This window comes from Melospiza melodia, unplaced genomic scaffold, assembly GCF_035770615.1.
Source record: "Melospiza melodia melodia isolate bMelMel2 unplaced genomic scaffold, bMelMel2.pri scaffold_45, whole genome shotgun sequence".
NCBI classification, from domain to species: domain Eukaryota; kingdom Metazoa; phylum Chordata; class Aves; order Passeriformes; family Passerellidae; genus Melospiza; species Melospiza melodia.
Window position 1 is genome coordinate 1,333,495 of NW_026948772.1, and position 17,207 is coordinate 1,350,701.

General features: G+C 52.7%; 1 protein-coding gene across 1 annotated transcript in view; it reads left to right on the top strand.

The window, feature by feature from the left end:
* LOC134434649 (zinc finger protein 883-like) overlaps positions 1 to 17,207 on the top strand; it is a 149,927-nt gene that overhangs the window by 22,355 nt on the left and 110,365 nt on the right. The window contains exons 2-3 of the mRNA XM_063183293.1: positions 13,082 to 13,332; positions 13,417 to 13,893. Of these exons, the coding sequence (XP_063039363.1) occupies positions 13,082 to 13,332; positions 13,417 to 13,893 (728 nt within the window). The remainder of the gene's footprint in view (positions 1 to 13,081; positions 13,333 to 13,416; positions 13,894 to 17,207) is intronic.

Genomic DNA, 17,207 nt, shown 5'->3' on the forward strand with positions numbered 1-17,207 from the left:
GGCCTTTTCAGAAGGTCCTTGAGCTAGTGCTCCCACTCCCCCCTTCGGTGTAAAGTGGATGTACAATTCCAGTGGCATGGCAGGGTTCCACCTGGCAAGTGTGCCAGTGGACATCTGGCTTTCGATGAAGTCGAGGGAGCTCGTTGCTTGCGGCATCAGCTCCTTGGGTTCCCAGGGGTGCTTTCCTTTCAGGAGGTCGTACAGAGGGTCCATGACCTCGGGAGGAATCAGGACGATGTTGCGAAGCCACTGCAGCGATCCCACCAGGCGTTGCACGTCGTGGAGCGTCTCGACGTCTCGGTTAGTCTTCATCTCGGGGGGTGTCACGTAGGAGCTTGTAATTCCTACTCCCAGGAAGGTCACGCAGGGTCCTCTCTTGATCTTTGCGCTCGCGATCTCGAAGCCGTTGGCCTGAAGGGTCTCTGTGATTGTGGTCACCAGGTGATCCACTTGGCTTGTCGATGGTGCTGCGACCAGGATGTCGTCCATGTACTGGATGATGGTTGCGGTGGGATTGGAGTGTCGGACTGGCATCAGTGCTTTGTCCACGGTGATTTGGCATATGGTCGGGCTGTCGACCAGGCCTTGTGGAAGCACTCTCCATTGGAAGCGAAGGTTGGGCCGCTCGCCGTTCCAAAACGCCACGGAAAAGGTGAATCATTCTCTTCCTCAGGGTGCAGGGGTATTGAAAAGAAACTGTCCTTGATATCCAGTACTGCGCACGGCTGCCCTGCGGGGATGGCTGAGTTCGCGGGTAGCAGTGTCTGGACTGGACCCAGGGGTCGGATTGTCCTGTTCACTTCTCTCAGGTCGTGGATGAGACGATAGCCTTGTCCAGACCTTTTGGGGATCACAAATACCGGGGTGTTCCATGGGCTGGTGGAGGGTTCTATGTGACCCTTTTGTAGTTCGCGGTTGACCAGTTCCTGCAAGGCTGCCGCTCGAGGCTCTGTCAGGGGGCCCTGCTCAACCCATACAGGGTCTGATGATTTCCAAGTCAATTTGATTGGCAGCGGGGCTGTACGGCAGTGGCCCTCATGATAAATTTGTAATCCGAAATCCGAGCATGGAAAGGACGTCCCTTTTCCCCGGGGCCGGGATGCTTGGAGTGAGGGTGCTGCCAGGGAAAGCTGTGCCAGCTGGGGACAGCTCGCTGAGTTGCTGCCCTTCCCCGGAAGCCTGGGCTAACGTGGTCGCCCTGCCATTCCTGCTTAGATACAGTCCGCCCGCCCCATCAAAAAGCATGCGGCTTATTTGCGTAATATCAAAAGTGAGCAGATCGTTATTGCTAGAAAGGTCGTCCTCTAGAGTGGGTACTACATCTGAGTTGATCCCTATTTCTGAAATCGCTTTTGCTTTTTTTGGGTTAACTGGGGCATATGCCCTTTGTTGGTTCCCCCGCGCTCCGGCAACCCCCCCCGGGAAAGCGTGCATGGAGGCTGCCGGTGCCCGGTCCCCACAGGCTGCTTTTATTTTTCCCCAATCGCTGAGTTTGTGTTGCGATTGTTTCTCGATATTGTTTAAAGCTTTATTCGGTTTCGCTCGAAACCGCATTAATTCTGCTCTCTCGGTTTCCGAGTCCCAGCCGGACTCGGTCGGCTCTTCCGAGCTGTCTGAGCAGCTGTTACTTGACTCTGAGATGGAAGCTGACTGCCGGTACACTTCCGGCGCTCCGTGCCATTTTGTTCAGCTTCGACCTCGCTCCTCCCTTCGGGGGTGGTGCTGCTCCCTCCCACTGGGCTCTCCCCGCCTCCTGCTGGGGGAGGTCCTTACCCCATAAGGACCTAATTTGGATAGAGCGCTCTGGTTGGTCTTACGCTCCTCCGCGGGGGCCGCCCCGTCTCCCCGCTCGCCCGCGCATGCGTTGTTAAGCAGGCTGACTCCGTTTCCGCCCCCCGCCTCCTCCCTTCCGCCCTCGCCGTGTGGTTGGGCACCATTTTTAAACGCACATGGCAGGGGCGAGTTTTTACCAATCCCGGTGGGGTCCAACAATCCGGCCTCGTTCCGCGCCTCCTCTGCGAGTCCCTGCCAGAAGCATCGCGCGCGCTGCTCTGCTTCTTGCGCCGGACCGGTGGCCAGCGTGGAAGAGACGGATAGAGAAACCGCGGCTTTTTCGGACGGTTCCGCGGGCGGGCTAGGACCCGGCGGGCTCCGCGGGAAGGTTGGGGGGTCCCCTGGGGGTTCCAGGGGGTCTCCTGGGGGCTCTGGGGGGTCTGGGCTCGGGCTTGGGAAAGGGTGGAACGCGCCCGGCCCCCGCATATTCCCGCCTTCAATCCGATCACTCTCAGAGGTGGTTTGCGTCGCGACCCCCACCCCCGGCTTTGGTGTAGCTAATAAACGTATACGGCTTCCCGCGTCTCCTGTTCTTCTAACGTGTTGCATAGGGCCTCTTCTACTTTCCCCCACGCTTTGAGGTTTTTACCACTGCCTGCGGACTTAGAGTCCTCTGCTGAGGCGGCAGTGCACTTCTCCCGCGCTTCCGAATATAATATATTTACCGGACGTTCGATCGTCCCCAGCTCTAGGAGCCTTGCAATAGCAAGATTAGAATTCCTGAGCTCACCTTTAATTCCCCATTGCTCATGAGCCTGACTTACGACCTTCGCTGTGGATTCCATGGCCCAAGCGGGTCCCAGGGCGTCCCCTACGCTGTGGTCAGACCTGCTGCCACAGCCGCCGTCCTCTTTCCAGGAGAATCCCCATTCCCCGGGCGCAAGCCGCTTTCCCAGGTCCCGGCACCAAAATGTTGCCTTCTGGATCTAGTCAGGCGACCTGGTTCTGAGGTACAGCTCGACGGCCCACTCTCCAGGGCCGTTCGGGCCAATGACACACGCAGACACCAATGTGGTGGACGGTCAAAAGGCGTTTATTACTTCTTCTCATGGGGTCTTATAGTCTTAGGGGTCTCTACGTCAAAAAGGGGTTTGTCCTTCTTATCTATGGTTAGTAGGGAATGGAAAAGTACTGAGTGAGGAGTGGAAAGTTGCTGACTTTACTGTTAGTTGGGCCACATTCCTATTGTTAGTTTCTTATCTATGAGTAACTGAGGGTCTTATCTACGGGAAACAGAGGGTCCTTGCTTTCCGTGACATCGCGAGTTCCACAGCGCCTCTCCCTGACTACCACACACCAGGGACCACCAGAAACCCCCAGGACAGAAGAATACATGGGTAAAGGGGAGAGGATGATTTTGGGGAAATGATTATCATATGTGTGTTTAGTCCAGGACAATCAATGAATATGTGTGCAAAATACAGAATATAAACAGAAACTTTCCTGTACTGAGCATGCACGGCTTTGGAAGAAGCTATCCCCGTGCATCCAGCTGAATAAAGAATGCTGCTTCTTTATGCTACATTGGGGTTAAGGAGTTTTCTGGTTTACTGAATTTTTGGTAACACTCCCGCTTCCAAGGATAGCTCTGTCTGCTGCTGTTCACAAACAGAGAAGGGCTGGTGGCAGATGAGGGGCTCAGAGGCTGCCTGGGGCACAGTGACCATGAAATAATCAAGTTTTCAATGTTCTGTGAAAGAAGGAGGGGCAGCAACAAAACTTCTGCACTGGAAATAGGAAGGGCAGACTTTGGCCTGTTTAGGATGCTGATCTGGGGAGTACCAAATCAGGTCCTGATTTTTTTAAGTGAAACATCCCTTAAAAACAAAGGGATCCAGGAAGGATGGACACATTTCTAGAAAGTAATCATAAGCGGGAAGGAGCAGCCTGTCCCAGTGTGGCAAAAGATGAGCTAGTGAGGAAAATTACTAGCCTGGCTGCCCATGGAGCTTTTGTGGGGACTCAGGTGCAAAAAGGACTGGCACGGCATGAAGTTTTAAGGATGTCTTTAGGTTATCGGAAAGAACATTAGAGTGGTGAAAGCTCAATCAAAACTTAAGCTGACCCATCCTTTAAAGAAAAAAAAATTATTGTATAAAAATTTTTTAGCAAAAGGAGGGCGAAGGAGAACCTCTACTCTTTATTGGATGCAGTGGAGAAGATAGTAAGTAAAGATAAGGAAATGGCTGAACTGCTTAACACCTTGTTTGTCTCAATTTTCAATATTAGGACAGGCTGTCCTTAGGACAAGCATTCTCCTGAGCTGGTAGATGGGCACAGGGAGCAGAACAGCCCCCCCTGTAATCCAGGAGGAATCAGTTGGTGACCTGCTGAGCCACTCAGATGCTCACAGGTGAATGGGATAGAATAGGATCCATCCCAGGGGGATGAGGGAGCTGGTGGATGAGCTCCCCAAGCTGCTCTCCATCATTTACCATCAGTGCTGGCCCAGCAGGGAGGGCCCAGGGGACTGGAGGTGCCAGTGTGAGCCCATCCCCAAGAATGGCTGGAAGGAGGATCTGGGGAACTCCAGGCCTGCCAGCCTGACCTGGGTACCTGGCAAGGTTATGGAACAGATCACCTTGAGTGCCATCCCAGGGCACCCACAGGATGGCCAAGGAGTCAGAGCCAGCCAGCGTGGATTTAGGGGTGGCAGGTCCTACCTGACCAACCTGGTCTCCCTTTATGACCAGGTGACCCGCCTGTGGATGCAGGAAAGGCTGTGGATGTTGTGTGCCTGGAATTCAGCAAAGCCTTTGACACTGTCTCTGACAGCATTCCCAGGAAAAGCTGCAGCCCACGGCTTGGGCAGGTTCCCTCCTCGCTGGGAGATTTAAGAGCTGGCTGGAGGCTGGGTCCAGAGAGCGGTTGGGATGGTGCTGCACCCAGCTGGTGTCCAGGCACTGGTGGTGTCCCCCAGGGATCTGTGTTGGGCCCAGTCATGGTTAATATCTTCACTGATTATCTGGGTGAGGGGATCAAGTCCACCATTCACAAATTGCAGATGGCACCAAGCTGGGTGTGAGTGTGGATCTGCTGGAGGGCAGGACAAGAAGACACAGCCTTAAGCTGCATCAGGGGAGGTTTAGGCTGGAAAATAGGAAGAAGTTCTTCACAGAAAGGACGAGTGGGCATTGGAATGGGCTGGCCAGGGCGGAGGTGGCAGAGTCACTGTCCCTCTCCAGTGGCACTAAGTGGCATGGTCTGTGTTACAAGGCAGTATTAGGGCATTGGTTGGACATGATGATCCCAAAGGTCTTTTCCAGCCTATTTGATTCTGTCATTCTGTGATGATTGGGACACTCTGGGGCCATTGGGACACTGCAGGGCCTCATGGAACTAAGAGGACCATGGTGACACCATGCAGCACCACAGAACCAGGGGTCCACTGTGGTGCTCTGGGGCCAAACGGACCCAGGGAGTGCACCGTGACATTCTGGGTCCTTGTGGTCCCACAGAGGCCATTGTGACACTGCAGAGCCTTGTGTAACCAAAGGGTTTCACCATTTTGACACTGCAAAACCAAAGAGACCATTGGGAGACTCCAGGGCCCAGTGGATCCAAGGGGCCGTTCTGACACTGCGGGGCCTCATGGAACCAAGGGGACATTGTGACACTGCAGGATCCTGTGTAACCAAAGGACCACTGTGACATTATGAGGCCTCAAGGGATCTGGAAGAACATTGTGACACTGTGGGGCCTTGTGGAAACAAGGAGTTCATTGTGATACTGAGGGGACTTGTGTAACCACAGACACCATGGTGACAGTGTAGGACCTCATGTGACCATGGGGCCATTGTGACAGTCTGGGGCCCCATGGAACCGAGAGGCCACTGTGAAAAAGCAGCACCAATGAGAACACTGTGACACTGTGAAGCCCCATGGAACCAAGGAGACCATTGTCACATTTGGGCGCCCCATGGAACAAAGGAGACCAGTGTGACAGTGCAGGGCCTGGTGTAACCAAGAGGCCATTGTGACACTGAGGGGCTCCATGGAACCAAGGACATCTTGGCAGATGACACCAAGCTGGGTTTGAGTGTGGATCTGCTGGAGGGTAGGGCGGCCCTGCACAGGGCCCTGGACAGGCTGCATCCAGGGCCAAAATCCAACAAAGTGAGGTTTAACAAATCCAAGTGCTGGGTCCTGCACTTTGGCCACAGCAACCCTTGCAGCACTACAGGCTGGGGACAGAGCGGCTGGACAGCAGCCAGGCAGAAAGGGACCTGCAGGGACTGATGGACAGCAGGCTGGACATGAGCCAGCCGTGTGCCCAGGTGGGCAAGAAGGCCAATGGCTCCTGGCCTGGATCAGGAATGGTGTGGCCAGCAGAAGCAGAGCTGCTGTGCCACCACTGATCTACCCCCATCTCTGCAGACAGACATTGCTGCTTCAGCTCCAGAGAAGGCAACAAAAGGGCATCTCTGCAGAAAATTCTGCTGGGAGATCCTTTAGTTCCTTTAAAGCCACCAAGTGCACAGCCCCTCTTTGACACAGTCTGTGGCCACAGGGAAGTGGAGAGAAACAAAATGAGAAATGGCACAAGAAATGACATTTCTTTGTGGACAATATGAAAAAACTAAAACAAAGGAAAATAATCTCCAAAATGAAACCAACAAGAAGTATCAAAAACTAGCTTTATTAAAAGTGTTTTGCAGAAATTGCGCAGCAGTTTAATGTTCCTGAAAGCATCCAGTCATCAGTCTCCTCACTGCAGCCTTGAGCTCCTGGTTCCTCAGGCTGTAGATGAGGGGGTTCAGGGCTGGAGTAACCACCGAGTACAGAACTGACATTGCCAGATCCAGGGATGGGGAGGACAGGGAAGGGGGCTTCAGGTTTGCAAACACTGCAGTGCTGATGAACACGGAGACCACGGCCAGGTGAGGGAGGCAGGTGGAAAAGGCTTTGTGCTGTCCCTGCTCAGAGGGGAGCCTCAGCACAGCCCTGAAGATCTGCACATAGGAGAAAACAATGAACACAAAACAACCAAACACCAAACAGACACTAACTGTAATGAGCCCAAGTTCCCTGTGGTAGGATTTGGAGCAGGAGAACTTGAGGATCTGTGGGATTTCACAGAAGAACTGGCCCAGGGCATTGCCATGGCACAGGGGCAGGGAAAAGGTACTGGCCGTGTGTAGCAGTGAATAGAGAAAGGCACTGGCCCAGGCAGCTGCTGCCATGTGGGCACAAGCTCTGCTGCCCAGGACAGTCCCGTAGTGCAGGGGTTTGCAGATGGACACGTAGCGGTCGTAGCACATGATGGTCAGGAGGAAATACTCTGCTGAGATAAAGAAAACAAAAAAAAAGAGCTGTGCAGCACATCCTGTGTAGGAGATGTTCCTGGTGTCCCAGAGGGAATTGTGCATGGCTTTGGGGACAGTGGTGCAGATGGAGCCCAGGTCGCTGAGGGCCAGGTTGAGCAGGAAGAAGAACATGGGCATGTGCAGGTGGTGGCCGCAGGCTATGGCGCTGATGATGAGGCTGTTGCCCAGGAGGGCAGCCAGGGAGATGCCCAGCAAGAGGCAGAAGTGCAGGAGCTGCAGCTGCCGTGTGTCTGCCAATGCCAGCAAGAGGAAGTGGCTGATGGAGCTGCTGTTGGACATTTGCTGGGGCTGCACGTGGGGACCTGTTCATGGAGAAAAGGAAAGTGAAGTGTTAGAGGATATTTGTATCCAAAATCAAAGCCATTTCCCATATACCATCCTCTGTAACATACATGGACATGGTTTTGTGTTTAAGAGTTTTGAAGTTTTCTTTATAAGCTCCCCCCATGTCTCTCCTGGTATTCTTGGATATCTGAAACCATCAGCATTATTTCTGCCCTCCAGTAGATGAGAGTGAGTTCCATAAGGCAAGATGATGAGTGGAGAGTCAGGGGAGATGGTCTGTCCCTTCATTCTGTTTGGAGTTTCTGTGAACTTTCAGTTTTCTCAAATGTAGGGTGTTCACACTCCCACATTTCTCTTAAAAACCCCCAGGTACTGCTGAGAGCAGATGGATCCACCACAGCCCAGCTCCACATTTGTAGCCAAGGAGTCACATTGCTCATTTCACCAACCCAATAGTAGCATTTTCAGTGTCAGAACACCTCTGATTTCCCCATCAATTATACAACTCAGAGATGCTCTGGGACACGTTTGCACCCTGGATTGGAGCTCCCAGCTTGGACTGAAATCTCAGGGAGACCACCAAGTGTCCTTATGATGGCATTGGACGAAGGGAGATGCAGCTCCTTCCCTGGCTGCACTGACAGCATTGCCCAGAGCCGGGCACTGGGGACAGCATCACTCTGAGCCAGCTGTGTCCCCCGGCCAGAGCCCCCAGTGCTGGGCAGCTGTTCCCAGCCCTGTGCTCTGCAGAGGGAACTGGGCCCGGGGCTGCAGAGCTGCCCCACGGCTCTGCTGCAGCTCTGCCTGCACAGGAGGGGCTGTACGCCTTGGGGCCCTGGCCCTGAGGGCACAGGCTGGGCTGGGGGCACAGGAGGGAGGGGGCTTGTTCAGAGGGAGGGGCTGCACTGGAGGGGATCCTGTGGACATCTCTAAACTCTCCCTGCCACAGCAATTCTGGGTTTTGTTTTCTCTCCTTGCCTGATCTTCTCTCTGCTTCCTGCAGATTTCCCTCCTGCAGGTGTTTCCCTGTGCCTGATCTCTCCCTGCCAGCACTCACAGACCCCAAATCTCTGTGCACTCTCCTTGGCCTGACAGAACCCTGGCTGCTTGCAGGGCACTGGCTGGGGCAGGTTCTCTTTGCAGGTGGGAGAAAGGACAGCTCAGACTGAGCCTGATGGGTCCAGCAAAGGTGATGCTGGTGCTGTCCCTGGGCAGAGTGGCTGAAAGCACTTTAGGGATCTCCTGTGAATCTATTGATCGCTAAAACAAACAGTTCGGATATCTCAGAGACTTGAAGAACATAATGATTAGCAATTCATACTATCTTTAATATTTAACCCTCCCTTCCTGACATTCTCCAATATTAGGAAACTGAATACTTGAACTCTTTGTAAATTTCCTCACTTTTATTAAAAAGCTTGTCTTGGAAATATTCTATGACTTATTAGAACCCCTAAGCATGTCTGAGCTTCATGAGCATTTCACCTCCCCTGCACCAGAAACACCCAGAGTTGTACTCACAGAGTCTGTAGGCATTGGGATGTTCCAGCTTTAGGAGATCACTCCAGGAGCTGCAGCTGCATTGTCCTGCAGCCAGAGGTTGCTGTGCCAAGGGCTGGCAGTGATTGTGCCCCAGGCACTTCTCAGCACCTTCCCAGCCCTGATTGATTGAAGCTCTCTGTGCCTCTGTGCTGTGCCCGGAGTGGCTGCAGGCAGTACCCCAGCCCTGCTGGGCTGGGAGAAGAGTTGCTCATCAAGAGAAATGTGCTTTTGAAGCTCTTCTTGGTTACCAGGAGCTGCCTCTGTGCCAGGCTCAGCTCAGCAGCACAGACACAGCACAAGGACTTTAATGAGCCTCTGGGGCTTTGTGCTCAGGCCCTGACCATCAGTCGCTGAGAGGGAGCTGAAAAAACCTCACCAGAACTCCAAGTCAGAGTCCAGCTCCAAAGTTGCTTGGACTTTTAATGGGTCCCACTGAGGGACATGACTGAGAAAGTGTCCCCAGACCCCAGGCAGAGCAGAGAACTGGGGGCAGTGCTGACACGTGGGGACAAAGAGAAGCCAAGTCTTGGTGCCCTGGGGAACCAAGGGCTGGGAGGAGACATCTTGTCCTGAGGCACGGGGGCCTCCTGGCACAGCCCCAGCCAGGCTGGGCACTGTCAGCCCCTTGTCCTGCCCTCAGCATCCCCCCTAGCCCACATCCCAGTGGCCTCAAGGATCTGCTGGAAGGAGTCCCTGGGGAGCCTTGCTCAGGAATGCCCCTGGGAGCTCTTTATTGCTCCCTGCAGGGACTGCAGGTTTTTCAAAGGACTTTGGGTTTGGCTTTTGCCTTGGAGTGTCTGAGAGGTTTTTGCTATCTTTGCCTCCAATTATCTGCTGTAATTAGTCCCTGGAGAGGCTTTGTCAGTAACAACACTCAGTGGGGCTTATTAATGCTTCAGGATACTTCAGGTATTTTAAGGTACTTGGCGTTTCCCTTTTGATACAGACTCAGTGAGAGGTTTGTGCAATCATGGCTCCAAATATCTGCTTTAACGACCCTTGAGAGCTTTGTACTGACACTCAGTGGAGCTCATTAATACCTTGAGATACTCAAGGTTTTTAAGGTACTTTGGATTTTCCTTTCCACACTGAGTCTCTGAGAAGTTTTTGTGCCATCCTGGCCTCCAATTCTCCAAGGAGTCCATGAAGAGCCTGTGTTGGGATGTACCTCAGTGGGACCCATTCATGCTTTGAGACACTTTGAGTTTTTCCTCTGACTTTGACTCCTGGAAAGGTTTGTGCATTCTCTTCTCAGGCCCTGAGGTTCCAGGGTTCAGCTCCAAATGCACAGTGAGGCTCATGAGGATCAAGCAAGTCCTGATAAACCATGGCTCTGCCTTGATTTCCTTCTTCTGTTGTACAAATCACTAGGAATTTCTTCTTGTATAGTTATGGAGAAATATTTCAAAGAGCTTCTAATAAATCCACATTCTTCTTTTAAAGATATGTTGTTCTCTTTAGAGCAGAGGTGATCATGGCATTCAGTGACTGATAGTGACTCAGGGACTCTCCTCAAGCAGTCTGGCCTGATCAGAGAAGCTGTGCCTTGAGGTCTGACCCTGTGTGCACCACCTTGCTCCACATTTGCCAACCCCATTCTGTCCCTCCTTTGTCACTTGAGGCCGGCTTAGCTTGGAGAACTGGCTGCACTCAGGCAAAGAGTGGTTTTCTTTTTTTATTTTTGTAATCTAAAACTCCTGAGTTCTCCATTGAATACAGACACCCTCCTCACATGTGTGCCAAGCCCACGTGCCAGCAAGATCACTCCAGACCTGCCCTGGGCCAGCTGTGAGGGTGTGTGGAGGCCCAGAGGCCTACCATCAGAGTCTCAGTCCCCTATACATGGAGGACTGGTTCCAGATAAGACGACTATGCTTTCAGGTTAGGGTGAGATCCCACTGATCTTTTCAGGCACATGCTGATTTATGTCACGTTATGTTACCCCATTGGCCCATTGGCCTAATTACCCTAGTTCAGCTCCTATTGCCCACGTTTGTTTAGTCCTTGAATGTTCTTCTCTCTCTGTCCCTCCATTGGCCCTAGTTTGCGGCATTCTTTCACCCTTTTTCCCTATTGGCTGATCTGACCTCTGACCCATCCTTTGCACCATTTCCCCCCATATCCATTGGACCCTGACCCTCAGCTCCACCCTCACTACCCCATATAAGGCCCTGTTCCCTCAGCCTACACCCTGTCTTCATCCCTGGAGCCTTTTCAGCTGTGTAGCCTGTTCCTGTACCAATAAACCCAGTTTTCTGGAGAAAATACAAAGATCCATCCTGCCTATTCTGTCGACTTTCTAAGGTAGCAGTGAGCTTTGGGGTCATGAGTGCTGGACCTCCAAGGGCCTCAGTAGAGCCATGGTGCTACACATGGCACCCGAATAGGGACCTGATTTGTTGAGTTCCCTGTGAGCGTCTCCAGCGGTGATCCTGCCAGCCAGACGTCACTGGAAGCTGTTCCCCTTCAGGTCAGCCACAACACTGAAGTGAGACTTCAGTTTTATCGAATCTCATTGAAGAAGAAGTTAACAATCCCTTCAACATCTGTGGTACCAACTTCACTGACAGCCCCACAAGCCCCACTTTGGCTGAAGATTCTGCCTGTGAGACTGAGAGTGAGTGACTGAGTGGCAGAGAGCTCCCAGGTGTTCAGGCTTTTGATTTTCTGCTCCTGCGAGTGGGAAATCCCTCTTCCATTGGGGGAAACTATGGGAAATAATCAGTCCCAAGCCGAAAAGGATGTTTTTGTTAAATTTTGGAGAGTTTTAAACTTAGAGGGGAGTTCATTTTCTCAGGAGAGTTTAAAATATTTTGTTCACTGGTTGTTTAAGGAGTTTCCTGATATCTCTGTTGATCCTATCTTTCAGTTATCATTTTGGGATGTTGTTGCGGAAAAGTTTATATTTTACAAACACAAGCAATGTTCAAAGTTGGGAAATTTTATCTGTTGTTTCATTCAATTTATAGGATCATTTAACAAGTTCATGGTTCAAACCCTTTGTCCTGGTTTATTCAACCCGCCCCCCACATTTCTGAACCCACGTTCCCTGAGAACAGGATGGGAGATGGAGCCTGCCCTTTGGCACACACAAGCCATCTGCCGCCTGCCATCTTCCCTCCTTTTCTGTCCTCTCCTCAGGGTGGTAGTGGCCATGCTGCCCTGAGATACACCCTTGACCACATTCCTTCATCCCGTAGACCTAATCCCCCTTCCTATAAATCACAAGATGGCAATACTCCTGTTAGGGAGATGTCCATTTCAGATTCCCTCCTACCTTCATCCCCCTTTCCTGCCTTTTCTCTGGGTACCTCCCCTGTGATAGGTCCCACCTTGATGTCAAATTCCGCCCCCGGAACTGGACATGGGGCCAACTGGAAGGAAGCCATTTCAGCTACCAAAGGCCTTCAACACAAGGTGTTGCCAGTTGGCCGAAAGCCCTGCGCCCCTCCCAGCAGATCTGCTTCCTGCAGAATTCTCTTTCCCTGGATCTCTGTTGCAGATGGAAGCTGCTGGTGCCATCCTCACCTTAAACCTCTCTCTTGAATGCAAACAGATGTTCCCACGTGTGTTAAGCAGGATTTGTTTAATGTTCCTACAAAACTTTTGTTGTTCCTCATGGAATGAAGGGGCCATTTTGGGACTGAGGGGGTGACGTGGAAACAAGGAGTCAGTTGTGACCCTGGGGTCCCATGGAACCAAGGGGCCATGGTGACACAACAGGGTCACATGGATACTGTGGTCCATTGTGACAGTGTGGATCCAAGGAGACCATGGAGACACCTCCAGAACCTCATGGAACCAAGGAGTCCATGGTGACACAGTGGGCTGCATGGAGCCAATGGTCCATGGTGACACTGCCCATCCAAGGAGGCCATTGTGACACTGTGGAAGCTCATGGAGCGAGGGAGGACATTGTGACACTGAAGAACTGCATGGCACCAAATATCCATGGTGACACAGCAGGGCATCATGGGAACCAAGGAACCGCTGTTGGCAGTAGGGAAACTCATTGAACCAGGGGTCCTTGTGGAACTGCAGAACCATCAGAGCTGCTGGACCTTGTCCCAGCTCCTTGGGAGGCACGGCAGGAGTGTGGGAAGGGCTTCAGCTACAGCTCCGCCCTCATCAGGCACCGGCGCATTCACACTGGGGAGAAGCCCTACGAGTGTGCCCAGTGTCAGAAGAGGTTTCGGACCAGCTCCAGTCTCCTCCAGCAACAGCAGATTCACACAGATGAGAGTCCCTTCTGCTGCCCTGACTGTGGAAAAGGCTTCAAGCGCAACTACACCCTTGTCAGCCACCGGCGCATCCACACTGGGGAGAGGCCCTACGAGTGTCCTGAGTGTCAGAAGAGGTTTCACACCAGCTCTGATCTCCTCTTGCATGAGCGGATTCACACGGATGAGAGACCCTTCCTCTGCCCTAGCTGCGGGAAGGGCTTCAAGCGCAACTCCCACCTCATCAGGCACAAGCAGACCCACACTGGGGAGAGGCCTTACGAGTGTGGGGAATGTGGGATGAGCTTTAGCCAGAACTCTAACCTGATCTCCCACCAGAAGACCCACACCAGAGAACAGACCTATGAATGTGGGGAATGTGGGAAGAGCTTCAGTCTGAAGTCTCTCTCAAGCTGCCACCAGAGGATCCACACTGGGGAAAGGCCATACAAGTTTTGGGAATGTGGAATGACCTTTACTAGGAGGCCCCCACTGATCATCCACCAAATGACCCACACTGGGGAGAAGCCCCACAAGTGCCCTGAGTGTCAGAAGAAGTTTCACACCAGTTCTGATCTCGTCCAGCACCAGCAGATTCACACGGTTGAGAGGCCCTATGAGTGTCCTCAGTGTGGGAAGAGCTTCTCCAGCAGCTCTCACTTGACCAGACACCAACAGAGTCACCAGTAAAAGAAACCCTGCACATGTCCCAACTGCAGGAGGAGTTCATGCACTGCTCCAGCTTTATCCCCCATGGGAGAACCCACGTTGGGAAGAGCCCTGGGGACCCATTTTCCCTGTGATCCATGCTGGGAAGACAGCTGTACCTTTTCCTGCCTCTGCCAATTATATGATGTGGGATGGAAGAACATGAGGGTCTGGCCATAGCCCTGTCATTACATTTACTCCCACCTCAGGTCATTGCTAGGGGCAGGAAAGGGACTCTCTCTCTCCCTGAAGAGAAAGGTGTCCTTTCCAGGCAGGGGAAATTGTGGCCAGGCAGACCCAGTGAATTGCGTTTAGTTTTCCCTGTAAATAGTTTTTCTGTTATCAATAAAATTTCTGTTCCATTTGTTCCTTATATTGTTGCTGTTCCCAATAAATCGTTCCTATCCCAGCCCAGGATCTTTCCCTTTTGTGCTTTCCAGGGGAGGTGGGAGGGCAGCAAGGGCAGCGCAGTTTTAGTGGGAGCAGAAAATTGGGGTACCCAACTCCTGAATCCTGGCTCGTGGAAACCGAGCATCCCAGATGGTCCCAGCCCTGGTGGTGATGGCAACAGCCTTGGGAGCGGGTCCCTGGCTGGGGCTGTGGGAACCTCTTCCCTCTGGTGCCCAGGGACGGGAGTGGAGGGAACGGCTGCAGCTGAGTCGGGGCAGGCTCAGGTTGGATGTCAGGGAAAGGTTTTTGCCCAGAGGCTGCTGGGGCCCTGCCCAGGCTCCCCAGGGAAGGGTCCCAGCTCCAGGGCTCTCTGAGCTCCAGCAGCGTTTGGACAGCACTGCCAGGCCCAGGCTGGCATTGTTGGGGTGTCCTGTGCAGGGCCGGCAGTTGGACTTGAGGATCCTGATGGGTCCCTCCCAGCTCAGCCAATTCTGTGGTTCTGGGATCCCATGAGCCTGGGGATGGGGCTGCAAATGGTTGCCATGGCAACGGGCTGTGGCTGCAGGCCTGAGCTGGTGTCCATGGAAACCACCCCGGCATGGGGTCTCCATGGAGCTGTTGAGGGACTGAGCATAGCAACAGGGGTCTGGTGATGGTTGCCATGGAAACTGACCATAGCAACAGGGGGCTGGTGATGGTTGCCATGGAAACTGACCATAACAACAGCATGCTGCTGATGGTTGCCTACTAAGGATCAGATTCATCACAGGCCCTCAGAGGAGCTCCATGGGGACTTTCCAAGAGTCTCCAGGCTCTTCCAGAACTGGAATGTCACAGGCAGAGACAGGGGCTCCATGGAGACCTCCCAGGGCTTTCTGGGGATGGTAAAGAGCCCTGTGGTCAGAGGCAGTCACAGCCATTCCATGGTGACATCCCAGGGGACCTTGGGCTGCAAAGGCACCAATCTGTCACAGGCACTCACAGGGGCTCCACAGTGAAATCCCAGGAGTCCCCAGGCTGCGAAAGAGCTGGGATGTCCCAGACACTCACAGGGGTTCCTGTCATGGGCACAGTGGAAGCTTCAGGCAATGTTTATTAGAGACGCTCATGTTGGGTCACGAGGTGCAGAAAGGAGCCCCAGTAGCCCCCACAGATCCCAAAATACCCCCAAGGACCTCCAGGCTTTCTCAATGTCTTCTGTGAGAGTAGCCTTGGAGCAGCGGTTTCCAATCTGAGTTCCAGACTTTTACAGAGTTTGTGTGTAAAGAATTATAAAGTTGGAATTAAATCTTTGTAGAATTTGTCCCACAGGATTAGGGATGGCACACCAGATATTTTTATATAAATATGTATGATATATTATGGTAATGATTAGAGAAAATTGCCTAAATCATAAATATAAGAGATGTATAATATATTATATAGGGCACTAAGAAATTATTTCAAAGGAACTGCATTAAAGCAAAATCTGTAATTATGCAGAGCTTGATGTTACTCCTGCAGACCAATGACTGTGTGCAAATCCCTTCGACTCAGGCTGGAGCAGTGACCTTGAGGGGTGTCCCCACTGCAGTGAGGAAGTTCCACACCCCCCAAGAAGGGAAATGTCAAAAGATGCTGCCATTAATATTTGGGACGGGGCTTTTCTAGTCTGAGGTGCTGCCCTGTCAGTCAGATGTGCCCAGGCTGGGCCAGCTCAGCAGCTCTGCAGAAGCTCTCAGTGGTGTCATTTGGTTGTTCCTTTCTCGGGGGATTTTTCCACCTCTGCCACAGCTTCAGCTCTCTCTGAGGATGTTGAACTTTGGGATGGAGGAGTCAGGCCGGTTTCAGCATTATTCACCCCAAAAGCAGTGTGACTCCCCTCCTTAATTTCCCACTGGGGGCTTTGCAAACAGGGCCTTGCCAGAGTTGTTGGAGCCCATTGCAGGCAGAGCCTCCTGCTCCAGCAGGAACTGCCTTTTCAGTGCCATCAGCAGGGCAGGTCCCGCTGCAGGAAAAGCCCCAGGCCAGCCCCAGCACAGGGAAGGGTTCGGGTACAAGGGCAGAGTGCTGTGCTGGGAGCTGTGCCAGGGAGAGCCTGAGGCACCAAAGGCACCTTGGCAGCAGCAGCTGCTTGCAGGCCATGGCCAGAAGCCTCCCTTGGCGGCCCGTCCTGATGCCACCACTGCAGAGCTGCTGCCCCAGGGCTCATTCCTGGCTGGGCTCTGAAAAGCCACTTCTGCTCCAGAAGCCCGACTGGGAAGCCATTGGCCCCAGCAGCTTGGGGACAAGACATTAATGACAAAACTCTTCATGGCAGCAGAGACAAGGCAGGGGCAGAGGAAATGGGAGAGCCAGGCCCAGGGGACAGGGCTGCCATGGTGATGGCTGTGAGGTCACTGCCCCTGCAGCAGCCTGGCTGCCCTCAGCAGACATTCTGGCCAGAAGCCTTGTGAGGGCACCCAGCACATCAGAGAACCCACAATGCAGGAATTCTGTCACTGGGGATGAGAGGGTTTCAATGGGCAAGGCTACACAAATCTCCTGCTCTTGGACAATTCCAGGGATGGGGAATCCACTTCTCTGGAAAAACAGCTGCAGTTTCCTGCCACTTTATTAATTGTAAAATATTTCCTCCTTCTAACAAATGTTAATTTGTCCCCATTCAGTTTAAAAATACTGACCCGTTTTCTGTCACTGTAGGATTTAGGAGAAAATAACTTCGAATGCTATTTTTCCCTTTTCACAGACCTTGGAGAGGACTCAAAAATCTCCCAGAATGGGGTTTGGAGGCCTCATCACAAAACCAGCAGGGAGAGTTTGCGGCCTCTGTGGTCAGTGGTGTAGAGACTGAGGACTGAAAGGCAATAGGCTTGGAGGGATGGATGGGTGGTTTCAGAGAGGCTGGAGCTTTTCTTCATAG